Consider the following 26,621-nt stretch of genomic DNA (forward strand, 5'->3'; position numbering starts at 1 on the left):
GAGGGCCGGCCCTATCATTTGGCAGCAGGTGCTGGGGGGGGCAGTGAGGTGGTAGAGGAGGAGAGAACTGTGTGTGCGCCCCTTAAACTCGCTTCCTCCCCTCTGATGCAGCGGAGGGCAAGATCTCCTCCTCCTTCTCTGGTGTTGAAGAAAGATTCAGCTACCAGAATGGTTGGCTTGTTTCTGGAACAGGGTGTGGGGTTGCACCACCTTGTCCTTTGCCTCAGGCAGAAAAATGTCCTGGTCTGGCCCAGAATCAATACCAGTGAACTGCTTCCTGAGGAGGTGCCACATCCCTTGCACTGAGGGAGTCCCATCTCAAAGCAAAGGAAAAGGGCTAGGTGCTTTCTGCAAGGTAAAGGTAAAGGTAAAGGGACCCCTGACCATTAGGTCCAGTCGTCAATGACTCTGGGGTTGCAGTGCTCATCTCGCTTTACTGGCCGAGGGAGCCGGCGTACAGCTTCTGGGTCATGTGGCCAGCATGACTAAGTCGCTTCTGGTGAACCAGAGCAGCACACGAAAACTCCGTTTACCTTCCCGCCGGAGCGGTACCTATATATCTACTTGCACTTTGACATGCTTTCGAACTGCAAGGAGCCACAGGCAAATACCTGGATGTTGTGCCGTTTGACAGAGCGAATGGAGGGGGGCTGCAACTTCTGCAAAGCAGTTCTGCCTCTCAGCTTTTAATTAATTTAATGGGCACTAGGCAGGAGGTACCCTGGGCAGGGCAAGTGCTGAGGGTGTTGGCAGACGTCGATTTAGGGGAGTGCAACCACTTTCGTTGCAATGCATGTGGAGCCTCACAGACCCTGCAACTATGATGCGGAATGTAAGGTGAAAGGCAGGAGACCACCGAATTTTGGCACTGCACAGGGCACAGCTGGAATTTGAAAGCCCAAGGTCCACCACTGGTGTGGGGAGGAATGAGGACCAGGCACCTTCTAGTCACAGCAGAGGTTACACATGGAAGGCCTGGGCGAGACCAGCAGCTCCCCCTGCAAAGCCCCACTGTGAGCAAGGGCTGGTAGGACAGCTAAAGCCCACAGAGAGAAGCCAGAGCCACTGAAATAGAAATGATATTTTATTCCTCTTCTCATGTGGGTTTTGGGACACAACACAAAAATGCAACAGTCCTTTATCACAGCAGCACAGCAGGGTTGCCTATTTCAGATGAAGACACAACAGTGGGTTTGGTTTTCAGAGTTACAACACTTTTACAGCTGGATGGCTTTCTACCAGGTGTGTTAAATGGCTGTTACCAACTGCATACTACAGACACAACGGAGAGGCACATGGCAACAGACGACTGGTGGTGTACACACAGCAAACACTGGTGGAGGGGGCAGAGCAGGGTGGCCCACTCACTCATTGGTGTGAGCGGGAGATGAGGCCACCTGGGTGGGAGGCAGGTGGCCCCAAGCACAGCACTCACACTGCCCTGCACAGGCATTCCCAGTGGCCTAAGTCCATCAAGGTCGGAAACCAAAAGTTGGCTGGGCCGGGCAGAGAGTGATCTTCCTGGGGCTAAACTGTGCTGACTGAGACAGGGGTCAAATCCCTTTGCAAATCCTCACTGTCCCAGACAAGGAAGAGGAGAGGGATTCCCTCCTTCCAATGGCAGGGAGCTGACTTGAATCGTTCATGGGGGCAGTGGCTCTGACATAGAGCAAACCTTGCATTGGAACAAATTTAACAGCTGAATTTGCACATGTGGCTGCGTAAAGCATTGTGGAAAGACAACCTGGTGGCGACAAATTGGTGGGGCAGTGATGGGGTGGAGGAGGCTGAGCTCTGCAAAAGATAAATGCTCCTGCCTTTTGGTGCTGTTTCGGCCCTAAGCCCAGGAGCAATTGCACAGCATGGCTCCAGACAAGCCTGTGTGAAGTGAGGATGTCACCCTTCCAAGGCTTTGCAGAAGAAACCTGGAAACTCTGCAGATCTCCCCACACAGTGGCATGGCTGGAGGGGGCTGGAGGGCAGAGATTTGCAGAGGCAGCACTCCCAGGTAAGCGAGGCAGTGCCGTTGCTGACATCTTCCTCTCCTAGTCACATGTGGAGTTGGGAAATGAGAGCTCTCCCCTCACCCTTCCTCCTCCTTCCGCTTCACCAGATGACACTAGCATCTTCCCTCAGGCTGGCATCACAGTGGCATGGGCAGGGGGCTTCTCTTCATAGGCCTTGCTGAGTACTGGTTGGAGGCGAGAGAGGACACAGCATTTTTCTTACGGAGAGGGGAAGGGGACGGAGGGGGGCAGGGCTGGATCTCTGCTCTTATGGCTGAACACTGCACATTATATGCATAAATATATCTCCCCCAGCCCCACTTCATTGCTTTTGCCAGCATCTGAGGTCATGGAAAGGTACAAGGAAGAGAAGTTACCCTATGGGGATGTTGCACAGGCCGAAGGAACCTCCTTTCTCACTCTCCAAGGATGGAGCATCACGTCAAAACAGCATGAGGGAAGTGAAGAGAAACAGACTCACACAACAACATCGAACTGGAGGCAACGGTCACCACGGATTAACATTACACAGGTGGATGGTATTGGCAGTAGTTGGGGGTGGGGGAGTTTTTTTAAAGAGAGAACCGATGTTCCAGGACACAGCCCAACATGGACACAGAGCTGGCAGCATCTCCCTGCAAGGACCCAGGCAGGTCCTTCACCTCAGCCTCTCTTCACATCATTTGCATCTGAGGTCCGCTTGTCCGTTGTCTGGTCTCTAGATCTACAGGAGAAAAGGAAGGAAGGAAAGGAGGGGTGGCAGCCTGGAAATTGCAGCTTTGCTGGCAGTAGAGCAAAAGGGGGAGGGCACGCTGCCTTTCTAGGAAGGGGCCCAGATTGGGCATGCAGGTTGTGTCTGACTTGCGTGGTTCAAGATCAGGAGATTGCATCTGCTCGTTTATCTTAAAGACACACATTAGGAGAAGAAGCGGCAGGCAGTCGCCTGTGGCTCCCACACACCTCTGCTTGCAACAGCCTGCAAGGCCATTTCTTGGCGGGCTGCCAGGAATTTTGCATTCACAACTATCAGTCACTCAAACAACTTGGCAGTTGGGGGGGAACCCAAGTTCAAGGAAAACACCATCTGCATGTGAGAGTGTCTCTGCCTTTGACAGGGACAACATTCAACGGAGAAATCAGGCTTTGCAAAGGCAGAAATCTGCAGCCACTACTGGGAATTAGATCAGTCCTCCATAAGGAGCTCAAAAGGAACATGTTCCAGCTCCTGGAACTGGGGCTTCCTCCTTGCTGTTCATCCAAGGCTCCTCCTGCCCCCCCCCAGCTCCACCCAGAAGACTCTGGGAAAGGGTCATGGGTGGAGATGGGGACTGATGCAGCTCCAGTATGGGAGGAATGCTGAAATATTTGCACCCCCATTTCATTTTTTTCTCCTTTAATTGGCAGAGTTGGGAGACAGGGCTAGAGCCCATTGGAAAAGGAGAAGCTGTAATTAGTGTTTGTTATCTTCCTGCTCAGGAAGGTTTCATGCCTTCCTGACTCTAAGGATTCATCCAGACTTCCTTTTGCACAGCCCTTTCCAGGCACAGCTCCACGTCCATGTGTTTTCCTTTATTGTCCAGGCGTTTTCCCCAGAGAAACTCACGTTTTACCACTGAATCACAGCCAGAGCCGTCTCATCCATAGAAGCCGGTGGTGCGGTGCGCCAGGGCGCTGGGCGCCCCAGGGGCGCCCCCGAGAGCCCGCCGGCATACCGGGCTCCTCCTCCCCAACCCGCCCCCGCCCCCACGGGCAGGCGGGCACTCGCGCGCCGGCGGGCGGGCTGTAAGCCGCCCGCCCTCGCCTCCCAGAGCCCCAGCTGGAGCGCTGGAGCGGCGCGGGGCTTTGCGCGACCTTCCAGCACTCCAGCTGGGGCTCTGGGAGGCGAGGAACCTCCCATCCCGGAAGCGCTGGAAGGGCGCGCAGAGCCCCGCGCCGCTCCAGCGCCACGCCCCTCACCCCCCACTCGCCCACCCCCCTCCCAAGGGGCGGCAAGCGCGGGAGGGAGGCGGCGGAGAGGCGGCATGGCGGGGGCGCCGGAGGGATAGCCGCGCCAGGGCGGCAGATCCCCTTAAGACGGCTCTGATCACAGCAAATGGCAATCCATAGAAAACCATGGAGTGTTGCTGGTTTTGTTTGTTTCAGTATAAATGCAATAAAAAATAAACAAACAAGAGAAGAAGCAAAAGAAACCCACCCTCAAGAGATGCTGCCCTCATGTAGCCGAAACTGAGGAAAGAAGCCCTCTCCAATTCTCAAACCACATTCCATAGAACAGAAATAGGGTGAAGTGGCCGTGGATGGGTCATCCTTCTGCCCAAGCTTCAGTCCACCCCATTGGTATTGCCACCCCATGCAATGCCACACGAAGGACAGACAGCACTAGCTTCCTCTCTGGAAAGCTTACCTCGTAATTTCTGTTCAGTTCTCTGCTTTTTGTGCTCCTGTTGCTGCAGAAAAGAAAAGAAAAGAAAAGAAAAGAAAAGAAAAGAAAAGAAAAGAAAAGAAAAGAAAAGAAAAGAAAAGACCATCTGAAAAATGTCCCTGACTCCTCCATGACACAGCTGTACATTTTCTCCTTATAAGGAGCACTCAAGTAAGTGGCTGTGGGGGAACACGATATCTGACCACCTCCCACTGCCAGACAAAAGGGACAAGAGAGTTTTTGAAGACATCCCAAACGCCAAGCAGGGAGAAACTATTTCCCATTCAATCAAGAGTTCCTAGAAAACTGGCCATGCCGTTAAAGTGGTCTGTCCGCTTCTGCAAACCAGCACTGCTGTCACACAAAGCATCCTGGCTGCTTCCTCTTGCAGCCAAGATATCTACGCACAAAAGAAACATTTGAGCACACAGACTGCAGGCAGAGTCAGGAATTCAGAGCGTATCAGAAGCACTCCTTCAAAAGCACCCTTGGTCAGGTGCCAGGAGGCTCTTCCCCACACAGAAGAAGGAGGGACCCTCAGGAAGCTTCTGCACAGCAAGTATGAAAGGCCCTTACCATTTGAGGCAATCAAATTCTCCCCCTGTGCCTCCTCCTCTCCAGGAGCCCTGCAAAGAGAGACAGAGAGTTTAGTGGAATTGCCAAATTGCCTCTTGCCGAAGCTGGGATCAGGGGAGCAGGCAGGGCCCCATGAATGGCTGGTGTTTCTGGCCACAGTTCTGTAAAGACTATTCTCTCTCTCTCTCTCTTTTTCATCTTGGGAATCTGTAATTACATTTACAATTTAAAGACATGTAAGAGAGACACTTCCCATCTCGGCCTGCCTGAATCTCAAGGCCATCAGCTGCCAAGGCAACTCCTACAGAAACACCTGAAGCTACCTTTATACAGAGTTAGACCATTGGTCTCTCAAGCGTAGTATTGCCTACATTAACTGGCAGCAGCTGTCCAAGATTTCAGGCAGGGGCTTATCCCATCTTCTAGCCCTGCCTGGAAATGCTGCCTGGAAATGAAACACAGACTTTTTGCATGCAACACAGATGCTCGAACACTGAGTTATGGTTTCTTCCCCAAATCTCTTAAGGGAAAGTACAATGATGCTTTAAATTTTGCTCCCTGGGTCTAAACTGGAGGTGACATGCTGGCCCATAGTTGTCCATGCAAGAAAAACAGGCTTGCAGGCTGAGGTGGAGAAGGAAGGGAAGTTGGTGTGTCTGGAATTTTGAACAGAGAGATCAAAGCTTCTTCTCTCCGCTGCTCCTTCCAAGGCTGCTTTTATTTCAGACAAAAAAAACACACACACTTGATCCAAGCTGTAGGAATCCAACTAGAAAGTTGCAGCCACTGTGGCCCTTGCTCCTTGGAATAGGATGTCATGGTATTTCAAGTTTCATAGGAGTAATGAATGAATGGGGGCTGGGAAGGGGCTGAGGAGAGAGGTGTCACCCAGATGGAACCCGAGGATCCTCCATGCTGCCACATACCTTGGCTTTTGGTTGAAACTGCACCTACATCTTCTGCCTGGGAAAAGAAAGAGCATGCCATGAACTTGGAACCAGAACCTCAACAAAGGTTTGCCCCTGGAAATTGGGCAGATGTCCCTCCAAAGCATCACTGGGCATAGTTCCCACAAGAAACCCTCCTCAGTGGCAGGCTATCTTCATGCTGCTGCTGCTTGCTGCTGCTGCTACAGCAACAGCAGCCCACTTCATCCCATCTAGGGAATTCTTGGGTCTCTGGAAACTGGTGAGAACATTCAGAGCTCATTAGCTGAGCAACAGCTCATCCTCTGTCTGCAGGAGCAGGAACCAAAGCACTCCTCTCCCGTTCTTGCTACCCAACAGAGAAGAGGGAGAAGAAGAGAGCCACAACTGGGATGGGAGGCTCTGAAACTGCCTCCTGAGCAGGCAGGTTTCATTTAGGCTGTAGTAGAGGAACTGAAAGTACCGCATGGGGGGAGGGAAGAGGTGCCACCCAGGCAGGGCCTCAGTGTCCTCCACATGTGTCACCACACATCTTGGGCTTTGGGCCAGTGTTTTAGACTGATGGCAACATTTCATATTCAGAACAGCCCTGTCCCTCGTGGCAAATTTAAGTGGTGCTGTTGAGGCCAAGCCATTTTAGGTTTGGCGCCCACAAGCCCAATCACACAGCAGCCAAGGGTGGCCAAATTATTTTGGCACCAGAGGCAGAAAATCCCAGAGGTCTGCCTTCCCCTCCTTGAGATTACACAATATGCAGCAATAGCCCATTAATAAACTGACAGCTTGTTGCCTTTTCATAACGCCTTTCACTCTGCCGCCTGAGGAGGCTGCCTCACTCTACCAAACGGGAGGGCCACAGAGAAATTTGCAGACTCACTCAGTATAAGGAGGATCCCCACAGTGAAGAAGACCACAGCGAAAACCAAGCCACCGATCCGAAGGTTCTGGTAGTCTGGAGGGGGAGAGAAAAGGAAGATGCCGCTTGCTGCTGCGTTTGCAAACAGGCCGCAATGCCCAGAAACACACTGCACAGGGAAGGGTGCTTAAAGATGCTCACCATAGTTAAAGGGGTCATTTTCCTTCTCTTGATCAGTCACTGGAAATAAAAAAAACAGAAGAGACCCATGAATATGAATCTGTCCACAGCAAAATACATGAGAATCCATTTCCCCCAATGTCTGTGTGTGTGTGTGTAAGGAGGATGGGTTGCTGGAAGGGAGCATTTATGCCAAAACTGGGGCTTTTGCTACCTAGGACTTAGGGAGTAGCCAATGGAGCGGGAGAGATATCAAGAGGATTTATTTCTGGAAGTGAATGCTTTACAGGTGTTTTAGCTTTGGAAGCCTGCTTACATACCCATGAAAATTAATTCAATAGTACAAATACCCGAGTCACCCGAGGAGATAATGCTTCACCACAGCACTTTCATCACACAGAGAAATAATGGCAGAATGAACTTGCGTGTGCTCCTAAAGGCTCAAGAAGCAAAGACCTCTCCCAGTGGGTAGGGGCAGCTGTTTTCATGAGACCTGTTCTCCCCACCCACCCAAGACTGCTACCTACCATCCACCAGCATCACTGGAACCAGCAGAGAGCAGAGAAAGATCAGCCCCGTTTCCATGGCTGCTGAGGGAGAAAGCAGAAAGGGGGAGCAGGTGGTCAGACTAAGGAAGAAGGGCCAATGGGAGATGTGTGGCAACAGGACAGTTAGCACTGCAGCAAGTCAGCCCACCCTCCAACCTGTGGGATGTAATCCTTTGGAGCAGTCAAGTACAACATTTCCTGTTTGCCTAGAGTGAACATGCATGGGGAATGTTGGTCCAGCCAGTTGAACTTCCTGTTACACCTGGCTGGTGCATCCTTCCTTTTGCATGTGACTAGTAGGTGGGCGTGACCTTTCCACCGGCATATGGGGGGGCAGGGGAGTGTGTCACACCAGGTACCATTTGGCAAAAGGGTGCCATTGCGGCCGCCCCCCGGGATGCGCAACCCTGGGATGCGCGCCGTACCCCCGCAGGCGACACGACACGCCCCTGCGCCATGCTCCCACAGGTGACACACCACGCCCCTGGACATGTCCCATGCCCCCGTAGGCAGTGCACCACGACCCCAGGACTTGTGCCAGCCACGACCCCACCTGTTCTCCTCTCTGGGGGCTGCAGCATGTTGCTCCGCCACTGGACCTTTCCAGACCTAGTAAAAGATCAAGTCACATAGCCACCTCCCTTCTTTTTCATCCTGCCTGCTTCCTGATTCACCTGGACCGGGGGTCGGCAACCCGCGGCTCCGGAGCTGCATGCGGCTCTTTGACAGGTTTGCCGCGGCTCTGGGCAGGGCTGGCGCTTAGCGCCGAAATGTAGGCGCCGCCGCGCTGCGCTGCTGGCCCGCCTGCGCCCACCCACCCCAAACGCAGCGGGGGATGGGGGAGGCGGGCAGGAAGCGACGGGGATGTTGCTGGATCGTGTCAGCACCTCTGTTCGCCGAAAGAAGCTTCTTTCAGCGAACGGAGGTGCTGGGCACGATCCAGCAACATCTCCACTGCCTCCCCCCACCTCCCGCCGAACGCGGCAGGGGATGGGGGTAGGCGGGCAGGAAGCGACGGGGATGTTGCTGGATCGTGTCAGCACCTCCGTTCGCTGAAAGAAGCTTCTTTCGGTGAACGGAGGTGCTGGGCACGATCCAGCAACATCTCCACTGCCTCCCCCCACCTCCCGCCGAACGCGGTGGGCGATGGGGGGAGGCAGGCAGGAAGCGACGGGGATGTTGCTGGATCGTGTCAGCACCTCCGTTCGCCGAAAGAAGCTTCTTTCGGCGAACGGAGGTGCTGGGCACGATCCAGCAACATCCCCGTCGCTTCCTGCTGCTTCTCCCCATCCCCCACCACGTTCGGCGGGAGGTGCGGGGAGGCAGCTGCCATGCCTGCTTTTTGGATCGGTGGGTATGCAGCGTTATATTTGTTTTAAATGTCGCAATGGTTTTGCGGCTCCCAGTTTTTTTTCCCCTTTGGAAACAGGTCCAAGTGGCTCTTTTCGTCTTAAAGGTTGCAGACCCCTGACCTGGACTGTGCTGCTGGCTGGCAGCCAGCAGTCCCTAGGTTATCTCCCATATGGGGTAAACCTGTTTGTACATACAGTATTTGTAACTTAAGCCTAAAGCTTGCCTTCAGGGGTCACGCCGTGCTCTGCCTGATGAGGAGTAAAACTTCTTTTTGTTACTTATGAATAATACTGTTGTGTCTTTATTCTTTTAGGAAGGATTCAAGGGATCTTACCAGGAACACATCCAATTTGGGCAAGCCAGATTGAATTGCTTATTGTTTTAAGAGACTCACATGCGTCTGCAACCAGCTTCTTGCTGTGTAAAGGCACTCTGCACTCTGCTGTATAAAGAAACTTGCTAGCACGAGTTAGGAAGGATTATATTAATCAATATATCCTCTGCTGTTACCCACAACATTCCCACACCACCCTGTTGCAACTCATTGAGCCCATTTTGTGTTGGATAAGGAATCCTGTGAAATCCCCCACAGTGGGAAGATCTGCACCAAATTCCCATAGCAGTTGCCTCCCATCTTTTCCAGAGCAGCTGCCCACTCACTGCCCAGGAGCAGCACATATCACCCTCCAAGTGGGCTTGAAGGTCAGTGACTCAAAGCCCTTTAAAGCCAAACTCTTAAAATATCACTTAAAATATACAGAGCAGCAGGAAAACAGCACAAAAAGTGAGCTTTTAAAGCCTGCTTGAAACCAACAAGCAAATAGGTTTGCCTAGTCACAGGCTGACAATCCATAATTTGGTGGGGGAGGCATTGCCGAAAGGGCTCCATTCTGTGTGTCTGCCAATCTAATTGTGTTCATAGGTGAGCATCTCAACAGGTCGTCCTAAACAGATCCTAAAAGTACAGGCTGCATTGCATTGGTGGGAACAGTCCCTAAAACCACCTGAACCCAAACATTTAGGGCTTTAAATGTCTTGAAATGGGCTGGGAATGTGGGAGAATTTGCAGCCAAGACCACAACTGTGTAATTGCTATAGAGTCACAAACAGGGGAGTATGATGTCACATAACCTCTTTGTGGTCGGAGGGGAACAATAGTAAACTTAATATTTTTTCTTCCTCTCACTGCACACAATCTTCTTCTTACCTACAATGGGATAAATTGCCAGCAAGCTCTCTCCAAAGAACACACACCATTTTTGAGCTGAACAATGGGCTTTTGTAACTTTTAATTATTATTAATTGCCTGCCTGATTTTCATCACTGTATCTATCTGAACCCTGGCACATCTTTTGGCTTGAGTAAACTTTATATTTTCTTCTTTGCCTAAAACAGGCCTGAAAGTGATTTCTTTGTTAAGAGGGAACTTAGATGGGAGATGCTCCAAGTCTGCCTAAGCACCCCAGGGATAACATAACAATTCTTTTTAGAAGGTTGCACAACCTTGCCTCCGAAGCTTCTAAAGATAACCTGCACGTGGATAGTGATTTTTAACTCTATTTGCATTCTTGCAGAAGTGAAAAGAAGGATAATAAATAAGTAATTAAATATCCTCTCCTACCCTCTAAAATCCACCCAGCAGGAAACATACTGGTGGCCTGTATAACTGGTGCAATATAGGCATCATATGTCCCAATCCACCCAACCTGCATCCTGTACCAGTTTTGGTTTCTGAACAGCCTCAGATAAAGTGTACCTGTATTGCAGTAGTCTAGGCTGGAAGTCACTAATAAATGAATAAAGGTGACAAAGCCCAACAGTTCTAGATAGGGTCACAGCTGGTGCACCAGTGGGAAGGGAGATTTACCTGTGAGGTTCTGGATCTATTTCTCCCCCATCTGTAACTCAGGCGCAACAAAATTTAACACTGGTGCTAATCCTGGGAAGTTGTCTAGAATATGGGATTGCCCTTTACTGTATGAAGAATAGATACTGTCCCTGTCTGCAAAGAGAGCCCCATTTGTTGCCTTGGCAACTTACGGCTGATGTTAACAGAAGCACCAGAGCCATCAGTCAATGGAGTCTTTCTTCACAGGTCAGAAAGCACCCAGCAAACTCGTACCTTGGAGTGCTGCCACTCAAAGGGTGTATAGTTATCTCAAGTGTCCTTCAGGTAGCCAAACCTTATGTTCCATCCTGCAGATTAAAGGTAAAGGTAAAGGGACCCCTGACCATCAGGTCCAGTCATGTCCGACTCTGGGGTTGTGGCGCTCATCTCGCTCTATAGGCCAAGGGAGCCGGCGTTTGTCCGCAGACAGCTTCCAGGTCATGTGGCCAGCATGACAAAGCCGCTTCTGGCAAACCAGAGCAGCGCACGGAAACGCTGTTTACCTTCCCGCTGGAGCGGTCCTTATTTATCTACTTGCACTTTGACGTGCTTTCGAACTGCTAGGTGGGCAGGAGCTGGGACTGAGCAACGGGAGCTCACCCCGTGGCAGGGATTCGAACCGCCGACCTTCTGATCAGCAAGCCCTAGACTCTGTGGTTTAACCCACAGCAGATTACTCAGGGCCAAACTACTTTTAGCATGTCAGTGGGGTTGTATTTTTTTTAAAAAAATACAGTCATACCTTGGATCCCGAATGCCTTGGTACTCAGACATTTTGGCTCCTGAATGCCGCAAACCCAGAAGTGAGTGTTCTGGTTTGCAAACGTTCTTTGGAACCTGAATGTCCAATGGGGCTTCTGCAGCCAATCAGAAGTCATGCTTTGGTTTTCGAACGTTTTGGAAGTCGAACGGACTTCCGGAAAAGATTCCATTCGACTTCCAAGGTATGACTGTAGTTCTTTTATCACTGGGGATAAGGAGGGCTACAGCCAGGACCAGGACTTCAACCCTTTCCCTCTCTGTCATGGTGTTGGCAAAAAATACCATAAGCACCATCTGCTGTTTGTGTTGGGAGGAAATCTGTGAAAGAATCTCTGGTCTACCCCCAAATGTCACCACAAAAATATAATGCAGCTGGAACACATTGCCCAGCCACAACATTAACACACACATATGCAAACACACACACACACACACACACACACACATGTCAGCATTTCATGCCAGGTCTGCAACTGAGAGGCAGTGTGCCTCTGAGCATACACAGCATTCCCTCCTTGCCGCCTTGAATGTAGAATCCACCTTGGTAATTAAGCTGTATGGATATATATATATATATATATATATATATATATATATATATATATATATATATATATATATATATATATATATATATATATATCACAATGCACCCTGAGCCCGTGTGACGTTTCTCTTTGGCAATGTGGCATTTCCTTTGCTGGGCAGGTGAGGAGTCCGTAGGGCACTCTTCATTTCATGACCTGCAGCACACATCCTGCCTGGCTTGCCAATCCTCCACCCCAGAGCAGAAAGAGCTACAGGCAAAAAAAGCAGGCCCCACCTATGAACCTCTTCCTGGGTGCTGGACAGAGCCACTGAGCTTAGTCTCAAAAGCCATGGATGCAGCATCCAAGGCCCAACCAGCAACCTCCCTCCCTCCGCAGCTGCAGAACAGGCACTGGGACACCTGGGGCGTAGAGGGTCCTTCTGCCTGACCACTGACTCTGCTGTCCCGCCCCAAGCCTTCCCCAAGCCTCCTCTTGCATTGAGAGTCACAGCCAGGGCCACAGAGGAGCAAACCAGTCGCCTGCAGGGATGCATGTAACAAGCACATGGAAGATAGCCCTTGAAAGGATTTGATGCATTTGTCACCAGAGGATGTGGCAGTGGTGGCTATTGCTTAGGGACATGCTAGACAAGACAGCTGAGTTCACCTGTGATCAGACCTTTCAACAACCACTGAACGGGAACAAGGACTCTGGCAGAGAATATTAATGCAGAAAATATAATATTACAAGAAGTTGTGCAATAGAATGGCAATCATGTAAGAAATCTTATTGGACGCTAGGTACACATTGAATACTGTAGTGTAATAATAAAATATTGGGAAGGCTGTCTTAGAAGTAACATAGAACTAACTGAAAATGATTAAAATTAGATGGGTAAAAATATGAATTTATTAATGCAGCATTGTTTTATCTAAGTGGTTCCCTATATTTTGCAAATAAGCTTATCATTGTAAAGACCCTCTAGAATGGCTTTACTGTTTTGTTTGCTGTTGTTGTTGTGATTCGTTTCATCAACGTGAAACATAGAATGATAACAATTTATGGAAGATTGTAAAGATAAAATACAAATTGTGTTTAAATTGTATAAAATGATTCAGGGCAACCCTTTCCAGGTATGGAGTGGTTGTTTTTCCCCCGCACCCAGGCACAGCATCTCAGCAAGTGACCACTGGAAGCTGTAAAACGGGTGGGAAGGAGACAGAGAGAGCTGTGGAAACACCTCCTAGCGAAGCCTAACACTTCAGGAGGGGCTGCCAGCTGGATGCCACCTGTCCAAATGCTGCAATGCTAGCTTTGGGGCTGCCTGCTGTACCTTGAAGGGCAGTCACTGAGCTGGGCAAGTGGCTGGAATCTGTCCTTGGACTTCCCTTTGTTAACATATCCCTGAGTCAAGGCTTGCCATCAGCTGCATTGTATGGGAGGAACAACAGCAGCCTGCGCTGGGGATGGTAATGACATAGGTGTCCTTGCCAGTGCTGGTGAGCAGGGTTTCATTCTGCACAGCAAGAGGGGCCCCAAGGACCTGCTGTCTGCAATATGGGCATGTTCTGCTGGGAGTCTGCTTTCTGCTGCTGTACCTGGAGAGGCCTTCTCTCATCATGGGGAGCAGGGAGCCGTTCTTGGCTTCAAGGCTGAGCAGAGCCCACTCTGGAAGGCTCCCCACCAGAGTCTGGTTCTATTGCTCTACTCAGCCCTTTCTCTGGCAAGACAAGCACTTCTCCATCATCCTTGATCCCTGATATTAGTCAAGTGTGCCAAGGGAACCCTGTGCAACAGGAGTCTCAGTCACTCATGAAAAGGATCAGGGATTTTATTTAAAGCATCCAACTTTCCTGTGGAAGGTAAGAGCCAAGATCAAGCCACAATGAGAACTACCCAGTGAGTCAAGTGTGCTCTGTTCCTACTGCTATTATTCTGCTGTCTAAATTGTCCATCCAGTAGTCTCTGCCTTGAGGACAGCAGTCGATCTGGGGACTAATGCATCATTTAGTAGCTCTATCATGCAAAAAGCAGTTTTCTTTTGTGATTTCTCCCTCCTCCTAATGGCCAGACATAAAGCGGCCTTTGAGCAAGATCAAAGAGTGAGATAGATACTCTGCCTGTTCAGTGTTGCCTGCTCAGCTGCAGTCCTCAGCGTGAACTGGGCCTCTCCCCTTCTTAAAAATTAACCATGAAATCCACGAGACCTCTCCCATCCCAGGATTCCTCTCCAGGATGGAGATGGAGGGGGACTGTGGGATCCTGGCCAGTAAATGGAGACAGCATAGAACCCTCATGACTAGAAGCCACTGATAACCTTCCTCTGACCAAGAGGACCCCATGGCAAAGCTTGTCATTGAGGAAATCTTCCCCTCAAGTCACGATCAGCCAGGCAAAACCAAGCTTCTTGCTGGTGTGTCTCAGAAAGTTCCCCATGCCAAGGGACTTGCTTCCAGCTTCCTGCACCCAGCGTGCTACAGAAAGGGCAGCCTTCCACACAAGCCATGCAAGGACCCTCCTGCAGGAGAGAAGAGGGTCGGGGTGGGGCACCAGCCACCACTTTGTTGTGCCAGCCACGGATGACAAGGAAAGGGCTGCCAGCCTCCACATGTCACCCCAGCCCCATAGCAGGATCTGGCACACAGCAAGCAAAGACAACAGTATGGCCTCCTCCTCCTCCTCCTGCAGCTGATGCATGTAATCCAGCTGGATAAATATTTGGGATGCTTTTGTTTTGCTGGCCAATAGCTCCATCATTCATGCGAAGAAAGAGATTAATGGAATACAAAACTTAACACAGGCTTTTCACATTTAGGGAATTTATATATGCAAATATATCCATGCATGCTTTAGTACTCGAGCATGGATTTCATGTGCTAATCAGGCAGCTGTTTGCTCATCCACAAAGCAAAAACTCAGTGAAAGTTTGCAAAAATGCACCAAAGCAGTAAAGCAAAGACCTTTGATAAGCATCTACTGGTGAGCAGCATTGGAAGCTGCACTGCTGGGTCACTTGCACCAAGAGAGAGGAGGCCAGGGTGGGTGGGGAACTGAAGAACACACAGGGCCAGCCCAAAACAAGGCAACGTCTTTCCCTGGTCCAGAAGCCATGTGGACTGGTAATTATGGTAGTGATGGGGTGTCATCCTCCACTGCTCCTCACCTGAGACAGAAGGCTGAAAAAGGGAGCCAAGGTAGGCTGTGTGGCAACATACCAGAATGGTGGTGGTGATGGGAAGACAAAAGCAGAACAGCTGGAGGCCACCCTCCAAAATCCCCAACTGAGGAAGTCCCCTTCAGTCTGCCTAATGGCGTTGCACATGGTCTGAGGTTGCCCATCCCCACACTTGACCATTCATGACTGCTACATACCAGTACTGCACATACACAAGCGCACACACCTGAGTCCAAGGTGAGCATCTGCTCCCATTCAGGGACCTCAGCATAAAGGGGAGTGTAAATAGCAGCCTCGGTCCTTATGAGGGAGCAGGGCAGCCCGGTCAGAAAACCATGGACTTCATCCTTTGAAAATGGGCTCTTCATTCTGTGTTTACTCGGCTATACTGTAATCATATATTTCAGCCACACACAAAATCTGCCCACCAGGCTAGAGGGCAACGTACCTAGCATTGGATTTTAATCAGAAGGGAGGGATTTTACCAGATAAATGAGGACATTCATCCCATCTCAGTCTCCTTCTTTAAAACGTGCATCAGAAAATTGACTTTTAGGACTGCACAAACATTCACCTTTCCCTTTTGCTTTTAAGTTATCCCCTGTGCACAGCAGAGGCAGCCAAGTCAATCCTGTAGCTTGTCATTATGGTTTTTGCAAGTTCTGCTGCCTAGTCACACACAGATACACGCCCCACCCCCCTCTCAGTTTGCCTGCCTGCCTCCCCTCCTCCCTCCTAAACCAATCTGGACGACCCAACTTCAGGATTTGTTGTTGACTCATTGGCTGTGGGCGTCACTTTTGCTTCCTATCTGATTTTTCAGGGTGTATAAGAAGGCAAGACAAAAATGGAGGCCAGCTCTTTGTCCACAGATTATGTGAACCCCGGTTAAAAAGAAGCATCCAGGTGGCAAGGGGCCGGCTTTCCCCAAATATAAAAAACACCAACCCCAAGGAACAGACAGACTCTTGGCAGTTCATCTGTCACAGATCTCCCCCAAACCAACCCCTTTAGAGAAGAGTTTCTCTGTCTCAAGCACACCACACCCTTTTCTTCATCCGTGCCTTACAACAGGCAGAGCCCAAACCCTGCATTTTCTGCACCCTAATAAGAGTGGAAATTCATCTCTGCAGCTCAGCAAAGGAGAGAATGTCAATGTTGCCCATCGTCTTCCCGAAGCCGCCCAGCCCCTGCTAACATCACAGCTTCCTGTTCTTGTTAAGGGGCCTGGAGGCATCTACCAAAGATCAAACCTGGTTAAAATCATGGCACTGCCCTTGAGTCTTGCCTGCACAGCTCAGCTGCCTCAAGGGGGGGGGTGCATGTGTGAACACAGGCAGGGATGTCACTTTGCTTCAACATCAGTCAGGCTTCTAGTGTGAGGGAGGTTTTTTTCTGTCTTCTGCTCCAGAGATTCTGAACCCGGCCTGCACTGTGCCTGACAAGTGCTTCCTGCCACATGAATGCGTTCCTGGCAGGTGGAGTGAGGGAGAAAGAGAGAGAGAGAGACCCCTTGGCTTGTGGTCAAGCCTGGCCGCAGGAGCAGTGGGGTGGGGGAAAGCACGACACCCCAACCACCAGTGCAAATGCCATTTTAAAAAAAGGTACAGCAGTGGTTTGCAATAAGGTGCGGGTGGCGCTGTGGTCTAAACCACTGAGCCTCTTGGGCTTGCTGATTGGAAGGTTGGCGGTTCAAATCCCCGCAATGGAGTGAGCTCCCGTTGCTCTTCCCCAGCTCCTGCCAACCTGGCAATTCGAAAGCATGCCAATGCAAGTAGATAAAGAGGTACCACTGCGGTGGGAAGGTAAACGGCATTTTTGTGCACTCTGGTTTCCGTCACAGTGTTCCATTGCACCAGAAGCGGTGTAGTCATGCTGGCGACATGACCTGGAAAGCTGTCTGTGGACAAACGCCGGCTCCCTTGGCCTGAAAGCGAGATTGACTGGACTTAACCGTCCAGGGGTCCTTTACCTTTTTACTTTATTTTAGTGCCACAAGGAAGAAATAAGAACAAAACACCTTGCATGATAATTCAGAGTGGAAAAGTCACAGGCATCACCAGAAACATCAGTGTTGGTTTGTTGTCTGTTCTGCACAGAAGGACTGGCTCTAAAATATTGGATGCTGGCCTTTAGGGAGCGTTTTGCCATCCCAGTTTTGACTTGACAGGCTTGAAGGCTGCAGAAAGCCCCCTGTTCCCACTCGTCAAGACCCTCAGGCTCCTCCCAGGATCGGCCTGTCCATGAGGCTGCTGCCTCAGGTGGTAGGATCCAAGGGGCACCTCCCTGGGAGCAACCTCCCACCATCACTGGAGAAGCGAGGAGTAGCAGCTGTGGTAGCTTCAAGAGTCGCGCAAAATCAGAAGGCACCATCTCATTTTGCCTCAGGTGGTGAGATGGGACAGGCCACCCTTGCCTCCTTCCCTCCCACTAACCTAAGGGATCATGTCCTAACCTATCCTGGAACAATTGCCAGATCCATTTGGAGATGCTTCTCTTGGCCATGGAGGGGGTTCAGCTCATCAGCCTGACGTGCACATGGCAAGACAGAATGTGGCAGGCCCCCAAAAGCATAGCTTGGCCCACTACCCACCACTAAGTATATCAGATGTGACTTTGGCAAGGCTTAGCTGCCTTCGTGGGGAAAACAACCTTGGAAGAAAGCACACGGGAGCATTCTTAAACGGGTGGCCCTTAATCGGAGGGTGGGTAGAGCCCTGGGTCTTTTGCACCATTCCCCAGATCTCCTACCCCATCCTCACCCCACTTTTTAAGCTTTACAAATTATGTGACTTTGCTTACATAGGGTGCTCTCTGAAAGCTGACCTAATTTACATGTAGACATGCAAATTAGCATATGCAGATTTCATGCAGATTTTAATCATAGGCTTGTGCCTCAAGTCTTTTAAGGGCCTAGCAACAGCCCTGGAGCCTAGAAGATTCTCTTGCTTGCTTGAGCAGAGAGGACATTCCTTATTATTGTTTTTTTTTCCCCTCCGCCTGATTATCTAAATATGTGAGCCTGCCTTTGTAAACAGAAACTACAGCTAGCACAAAATGTTGCTGCTTGCCTGTTGGCAGGCTCGAGTCAATGTAGTCGTCTGTCCATCTTATGCAAAACTCAGCTACTGAGCGCCAACAGGACCATAGCCAAAGGGTGTAAACCCCAAATGTTTACAGAGGTACCAAAAATCTTTAGGGAAAATGAACAAAGGAGCAACCTGCCTCCACAACAACAAATAGTGAGGACTGAACATGGAAAGAATGTCTCTTGGGGCCAAGGCAGGGGGTGGGGGAATGGAATGGAGCTCCTTGAAAGGGGGTGGCGGGGTGGCTGGCTGGCTGACACACTGAACTGAAACACTTCAGAATTCATGGGAGGTCGCAGTTGTACCACCTCTTTTATTTTAAAACAGCTGCACCAGCTATTCATTCATTTCTGGGCTCAGTTCCAGGGGCTGTTTTTGACACTTGAGACATTAACAGCCTTGGGCGAGGAACCAGATATCAGGGAGAACATCACTAACTGCCTCCTCTCACACAAACTTCCCCAGAATGACGACGGCATTCCTGAACTCACAAAGAACAAGTCCCGTTGAACACAGGGGGACTTGCTTCCGAGTAATCGGATTGCACGCTAAGTCCTACAGACAAAAAACGATGCTTCCGATTCCACTATGCACAGAAGCCACATTTGCTTCTGCAAGCAGCAGGGCCTTTTTAGTTACAGCCCCAACATTGTTGAACACACCCTCCTGCAGGAAGTGCTTGTGCACCCCTGTCATCTTTCCATAGGTGTGCTAAGACTTCTTCAAAAGGCCTTGATTCGGCTTCTCTGTTGTAATTTTTGTAGCAGACAGAGGTGCTGAGGCAGGAAAAAGATATGGGCAGGGAAAACGTCTTTAACACTTACAGTCCCCCCCATCCTATTATCATCAGTGCCACCCAGTTTGTGATTAACTGTGGTTGGTGGTGAGGGTGAAGTTTGGAGTCATTGTAAGACCACCCACCATTTCAGGCAGTAGGTGACATTTTTCACTTTGGGGGACAGGAGCAGAGAAGCATCACTATTTTGTTATTGTTTTGATGCATCTATGATTGTGGGAGAGTCTAGTCCCCAGGTTTGAGATTGGGGGGAGGGACACAAGAAAGCATACCATATTCTCTTAGAATTCCTGAAAGCAGAAGCCATGGGTTCTGTTTTCAGTCAAGCATATGAAATTCAAAAGACCTTCTGTTCAAGGTAAGGAAAGCACCAGGGGAAAGAAGCAAACATCTCAGGCTCTGAAGGTCAAGCGTTATGAACACTGCAAGGTGAATAATGTTCAACTTAATGTTACTGTGGACCAGAAGCTCCCAAATCATTGCAAGTTCTGGGATCTGGTCCCTAGCTCCAGGAGATGCTGTCCTGTAGGTTAAGATAATCCTCACCAACATAATTGTCTGAGCTCAGTTAGGAGATCCAATTGATACCCACTAGCTTCTTGATTGCTGCAATTTTCTCATTTCTCAAAATATATGTTTATATCTCTGCCTATCAACCAAACCCACTCTCAGCCCAATAAATTCTAGCCTTTATTTCTAGGCAGTTCTGGATATTTGAGTCTGCAAGTAAATTGTCTTCCTCGATGTATTTGTCTGTACTCATAAATCAATGTTCAAAATAAAAGACAGGTTTTATGCATTTAACATCTAATTACCATCTAATTAGAGCATGGCACAAACTGGAGCCAAACAAGACAGTTTATGCAGATGTACATTGACATTATTCTGATAATTTACAGAGGGTTTTCTGTTGCAGCAAGAACATTAAAGGGCTTGTCTGCACCACAATTTACTGTGTGTTTGAATTCCCATTTAATTTGAGTAGTCCACATGATGTTACCATCAAACAACACCAACCTTGATGTTTTCCTGCTGTAAATTCAAGTTTACCCAATATGAGGATAATCAGATAAATTGGGGGAAATCATGCTCCAGACTGTTCCACTCAGGGCCGCAGATGATTTGCTTCAGTGTTTTTGGGTGGATGGATCAATTGTCATTTTCTGCTGCTCCCTTTTCCATGCCTACCACTTCTACAACACTTTCATTTCTTTTCTGGCTGTACTTGTGACTATTTACAGTGTGGTGTGCTCTTAAATAGAGGGGTGGTGGTTGTTTTTGATCCCTCAGATTTGCACAAAAACAGAAAAGTGTACAAACAAACCACATTCAAAACTTTGACACTATATATATTGGACAGCAATCTGAAAAAAAATATATAATTGCTTTCATATCTTTTCCAGCATGCTAGTAAGGCCAGGTGGGGAGCGTAGTGTGTGTGTGTGTGTGTGTGTGTGTGTGTGTGAGAGAGAGAGAGAGAGAGAGAGAGAGAGAGAGAGAGAGAGATGAACTGGCTGGATGCAGAGGAATGGAGGGAGGAATCAGCTTGGAAACCCCCCAAGGGAATCCCCAGGGAAAGAAAGCTCAGAGCCAGGGGACTGGTGGTGGGACAATGATGAGTGGTCTGAGGGAGAAGACTGGGAGGAGGAAGTGTTGAAAGCTGAATAGGTAACAGGGCTTAGTGAGCAGGAAGAGGCTGGGGCAAAAAGCAGTGCAGAATCAAAGGCAGGAGAGGAATGAGGGCCAGGAGAAAGAGGTGAGGCAGGCTGCTGGAGAATACAGGAAGTCTCTCCCTCCTGCTGTGACCAGCTCCCCTCCTCCCTAGTCTCCCAGAAAATATAGATGAATGAAGAGGCAGAGCAACGAGAGACTAGATGAAGGAGCCTGAGAATGCTTGGGAAGGACCCGAATGAAAAGGAGTCTTAGGGAGCAATGGAAATAAGAGGACCTTTCCGTCTTCACAATTGCTTCATAGGGCCAGGACTCAGTGGCGGAGCATATGCCCGCACTGCCTAGGGCGGGTACTCTCCCGAGGGGAGCGTGGCGCGGAAGGTGCCCTCCCAGGTGTGGGATAGCCAATCAGGTGCCTGGAGCAGCATGCACGTCCTGCAGCCAGGGCGGAGCAAGCCACCCATGGCGGACATTCGGTGCGCCACCCACCTGCAACTCCCAAGCCTCCCCCAAGCTGTGAAAATGAAGGGGGAAGGGGGGATGCCACCAGCAAAGCAGTGCAGATCCCTCCCTTACCCCAACGGCTTGGGGTAGGCTTGGGAGTCGCAGGTGGGCAGCGCGCCACATGACACCCCCCTCAGTGAGGGCACCCGGGGCGAACCGCCCCCACCGCACCCCCTTTCTACGCCCCTGCCAAGACCTACTGGGAAGAGTTGCTGTGATCACTAGGTCTGTACTGTTTTGGTTTCTTTGAGTAAAGAGTTAACTTCACTGACACATTGCTAACCTGCTCCTGACTTCGGCTCCTGAATGTGTGTGTGTTTATTCTTAATTGCAGAAAACAAGAAAAGTACACAAGCAAATTTACAATTGCCTGACCATATACTTCTGCACACTTTTTGCGAGGGTGGGGTAGGTATGCAGGTCAGCTATCTGTGCACATGCCCTGTCAGTACTTAACTGGCATAACAGAGGCAACAAATTAGAAGGCAAGGACAAACACAGAAGGGAACACCTACTGGTGTGGACTGAAGTTGCTTCTCATGTACAAATCCAAATGCATGTGGGCGTGAACTACTTCAGTCTAATTAGAACAGACAAAATTATGCTCCAATGTGGACAATTTCAAAGAATCTTAAAGCAGGGGCAGGGAACATCTGTGGCTGGTCTCCAGATGTTGTTGGACTCCAACTTCCATCAGCCTCAGACACCATGGTCAATGGTCAAGGAAGGATGGTGGGGTCTGTAGTCCAGCGACACCTGAAGAGCACCAGTTCCCACCCTGTCTTAAAGACTTACAAATGTTATTATGCATAGGCTTTCGTGGACTAAAGTCCACTTCATTGGAAACATGAAGTGGTATTCTTCAGCTGAAGAAATGCACAGGCATATGGGGACAGACAACTAAATCGTAAATGAACTCTGCATTCTCAGGGTGATTGTTTATCACGTATCACAGCTGTGGTAAAGGGACACTGTACTTAATTTGCATTCCTGCAAGTTATAAATGAATGGCCATTAAGTACATTTTGCATTACATTTCCTCTGACCCCCACCCTCCAGTTGAGTATATTCCTGTACCTGAGGATTATGCTTCATGCATCTGCTGAAGTGGACACTACAGTTTGGCTGTAAGCAACGTATCACATTCTGTTTCGAAAATGGTAAAACTGTTTTCATATATTCCATAATTTTTTGTATAAGCAGTGTAAGGAGTTCATTTAATTCAAAGTCAGCTTGTTTTAGTGACTGTATCGAACAATCAGCATCTAACATTTTGCTTCTGAAGTGTCTGAACTAGGAATAGAAAATTTGTTATCTGGTACCTGAAGAAGTGTGCATGCACACGAAAGCTCATACCAAGAACAAATTTAGTTGGTCTCTAAGGTGCTACTGGAAGGATTTTTTTTTTAATTTTTAATTTTGTTTTGATTTAAATCAGTTTTTGTACCCTGCCAGCTCAAGCTCATTCCAACATACTTTCTGGGCTCTTGTGTTGTGTGTTTTAGACACTGTAAATGTCTCCTCCTAACAGCTGCTCTGAAAGTTTTCTTTCCTGTTCCCCAAAATTGGGATGTGGCCTGAAGGCACGTGATGGAACAACCTTGCTGAAGCTAAGCAGATCTAAAACAGGTCTCCGCCTGGGTGAGGAAACCCTGGAGCCCCACAAGTGATCCCCTGAATTCCATGGCGGAAAGGTGGAATATAAGTAAATGAAATACAGAGCTGGATCACGGCTGGTAGGCCCTGTCCATCTTCTCATCTCCCCATATGTCATCTCAGATACTGTACCGTCCCTCAATTTAAGCTTTCCCATTTCTTTCAACAGGGTGCTCACCCCCACACACAGGAGGAAGGAGGAAACCCAGAACAATGGTGTGCAAGCCCTTAAATAGACTTTGAAATTACCACCCCGTAGCAATACATCATACATACTTAGTTGGTCTCTAAGGTGCTACTGGACAATTTTTTTAATTTATTTCGACATCACAGAGGGGCAGTCTACAACAGAATCCTGTCTGGAAGGAAACCTGTTAATGGGTTTACCTGGACATCCTGGCCATTCTTTTGTGATGATAAACACTTAATTCCTGAGTCCAGGTCACAGGCTCACCCCTATTTCATACCCAAATGTGCCCTTAAGGCAGGATTTGTGAGCACATAGACAATGGGAAAGCTTTTCCCATTTCCATTTAAACTGCAGAGGAATATTTGAGGTCACTGAAAGAGTCAAATGGCTTGAAGGACTGTTTTCCTGTACTGTTTCAAACATAACAAATAAAAAATAAAAAAATCCTTCCAGTAGTACCTAAAGACCAACTAAGTTTGTTCTTGGTATGAGCTTTCGTGTGCATGCACACTTCTTCAGACATGTTGTTTATATATTTATGTATGTGTTTTGCCTGGTACATTTATGAACATTTATTTTATATCTTAGATCTTATAATTCTCGTAACACTTTCAACTGAGCATGCCCAAAATCTCAGGTGTGTATTCCAGTAAATTGAAGCCAGAGTGCAGTAGTTCTGCGTCTACACCAGAAGAGCTGGCTGGATCAGGCCAATGGTCCATCTAGTCTACTATCCTCTTCTCAAAGTACTCAACCAGGTTGACTACTTCAGGAAAGCCTGCAAGCAGGACACAACCCCAAGAACACTCTCCCCTCTGCAGTTTCCAGTAACTGGTAGAATTACTGCCTCTGACCATGGAGACAGAGCACAGACACCATGCCTAGAAGCCATTGATAGCTTTGTCCTCCAGGAACTTACCGTATCCCTTCACATCATGCCCACATGCAAGCCAAGCACAGACATACCGTATTTTTCTGTGTATAAGACATGGGTTGTTGTTTTTTTCACAAAAATAGGGGGTGTCTTATACATGGGGGGGGGGGTCTTATACATGGGAAAAATACCGGTAATTATGGGATACAGATTTTAGAAAATCAGCGCTTCTGATTTCAAGGCCTCGCATCTTTTAAGTTCGTCACAGATCTGATAACTCACAAATTGCTACCATACATTTCACCCAGTCAGTTAAAGTTAATTGCTTAATTGCAACGTGAGCCCCAGAAAGAAGACAAGCCTCCCTCTTCTCCTCTGCTTGCAACAAAATGGTGGGAACTATGACTCTCTCAGGGGCTCTTTTGGGGCATCTCCAGAGAGTGGCTCCCCCAAAAGTTAAAGCCCATCCCGGCCAGAGGTCAGCTGTGTCTCCATTGCAATGGCATTAGCTCAGGCAGGCAGGCAGGCAGGCGGACATCCACCTGGCCTCTCCCTCCCCCACAGCTTTAACTCTGCCTTTTATTGCAGCCCGCCCCCTTCCATCGCTCTCTCTTCTCTCTTCATTCTGCTGGATTTGTTTTCAAAAGCGAGGAGAGAGAAAGCTGAGCCCCTCCCTCCACCAGATGATGGGAGGCCAGATGATGCCAAGGAGGGGCTGCCCAGAGGGCGCATGCGCAAGGGGAGGGAATTGCGTAGAAGTCTCGGACCACTTTGAAAACATTTCTTCATGTTGCAAAAACCAGATAGGCCGCCCCTCCCTCGGCCCTCCTCCCACAGATCCCTCCCTCCTGCAAAATTATGCCTATATTTTGCAGAGGGACACCTCCCCCCCCCCGAAAAAAAAGCATGAAACACATCTCTCCTCTCCCTCCGCCTCCATCGGTTCTCTTCTCATGTTGTTCTAGATAAACAGGTTTCTCCTCCGCCTACCCCACCCCCTCCCGCTCCCCTACCGACCATAATGGCTTCCTGTAGTGCACGTTGTATCCCCTTCCAACCGCCTGAATCATCCCACAGCCAAGAAAAGTCGCCTCGTAAAGAGGAATGCAATATGTTTGGAATGCAAGTCTGGATTAGTGTTTACCAGAAAAAAAGAATGAGAAGAGGGGCGGGGGGGGCGGTCGTCGTGGCCGGATGAATCCAGGAGCACGGCTGAGCGGCTTACTGAGGGGGGGGGCAGCGTAGATGGAGGGGGGGCGGACAATGCGCGAATTGCAGGCTGTCAGATGGGATTCCATCCACGAGCAGGGAGGGAGCGGGGAGAATGTCGAGGTTGGCCGGGGGCGGGGAGAGACTAGTCAAGCAAAACATCCTCCCAGACTTATGTGGGGAGATAACTGGTAACTAGGCAACCCACGGAAAGAAGAGCCGTGCTATCAGGTGGTGGGCCGGCAACAGCAAAGCCAATCACAGCCGCGCAATGGACAGATTTGCAAGACAGACAGACTGCAGGGCATGTGCAAGAAGAGCCACAGCGGTTGTGCCAACAAGTGGGGCGTTGAAGGGGGGGGGAGAGAGAGAGATGCAGCTGGGGAGGCGGGAGGGAGACGCGTAGGGAGCGCCTGGCGAAGGTAGGGTGACGATGACACTGAGCTCCCGGGAACTCCCGCTGAGCACCCAAAGCAGGCATCGCAAGCCCCACCACGCAGCAGGAGGGCTCAGGGTGGGTGTGAGCGATCCCCGGGTGCTGGAGCCGAGTCTTGCCAAAGAAGCCGCCCTCTTGGCCCGTCTCTTTCCCGCGCCCAAAGTGTTGGACTGTAGTTAATGCTGGTCTGGAGGGAGACACTCTGCGAATGCTCAGAGGCACACTCCTGGTTATTCTGTCTCTTTATTTATTTACAGATTGATCCCCAAAATCCCAAAGGGTGAGAAGAGAGGGTAGAGGGAAACATATTTAGGGGCACATGCCTCCCCAGATCGGATGCTTATTCAATCAGGACAGTTTTGGCCTGGCGCGGACTAGTGGGGTGGGTGGGTGTCGTGAGTGGGAAGACCCTGGGGGTGCTATGCCCAGGAACAGGAGGGAGCTGGCGTGTATTTGGAATGGCTGCTGACGGGCAGAAGGCTAGAGCGGGACCCGCCCGGCTCCTCGGGGCAGAGGACCCGTCGAGTGCGAGGGAAGGACAATTCGGGCGGGGCCCCGGGGGAGGCATTTGCTCCCCGGTCACGTCTCCCGTGGTGCCTGGAAGCAGCCCGGCTGAGCTCGGTGGGGAGGGTCTTCGACGCTCGCGACAGAGCCCGTCAGGCTGCCGTTGGCCGGGCCGGTCTTTCCTGGAGTGGGGGCGGAAAGCCTGCGCTACGTGGCTACCTTCCCGTCGGGGGCCCCGCTTACCGGGCAGGCGGCGCGAGGGCGACGGCGGCTCTCGGGCGTCTGGCGGGGCGAGACGAGACGGGGCTGGAGGTGGGCCGCTCCGACGACGAAGGCGGCGATCGCAGGCGAGGGCGGGCGCGCGAGGCTGGCAGGCTGGGTTAGGGTGTCTCCTTTCCTTCGGGCGCTGCTGCGCTCAAGCCCGCGTCCCCTCGTGGCTGGTTGGGGCTGGGCGTTGCCACGGGCTCGGG

The 26,621-nt window shown here is 50.0% G+C and overlaps 1 protein-coding gene across 3 annotated transcripts; it reads right to left on the reverse strand.

Moving 5' to 3' along the window:
- Positions 1-1,066: 1,066 nt before the first annotated feature.
- On the reverse strand, positions 1,067-26,621 carry FXYD6 (FXYD domain containing ion transport regulator 6). Of its 3 annotated transcripts, none has more exons than XM_033171445.1 (8): positions 26,395-26,621; positions 7,494-7,553; positions 6,988-7,026; positions 6,808-6,882; positions 5,931-5,967; positions 5,005-5,054; positions 4,411-4,453; positions 1,067-2,730 (listed from the first exon to the last, which is right to left on the reverse strand). In XM_033171445.1, the coding sequence occupies exons 2-7, from the start codon at positions 7,549-7,551 to the stop codon at positions 4,425-4,427; spliced, it is 288 nt and encodes a 95-aa protein (XP_033027336.1). In that variant the 5' UTR covers positions 7,552-7,553; positions 26,395-26,621; the 3' UTR covers positions 1,067-2,730; positions 4,411-4,424. The 3 variants fall into 3 exon arrangements, with proteins under 3 accessions (XP_033027336.1, XP_033027334.1, XP_033027337.1); XM_033171443.1 differs by having other exon boundaries at positions 7,494-7,556; XM_033171446.1 differs by lacking the exon at positions 5,005-5,054 and having other exon boundaries at positions 7,494-7,556.

This window comes from Lacerta agilis, chromosome 15, assembly GCF_009819535.1.
Source record: "Lacerta agilis isolate rLacAgi1 chromosome 15, rLacAgi1.pri, whole genome shotgun sequence".
Classification (NCBI taxonomy): Eukaryota; Metazoa; Chordata; class Lepidosauria; order Squamata; family Lacertidae; genus Lacerta; species Lacerta agilis.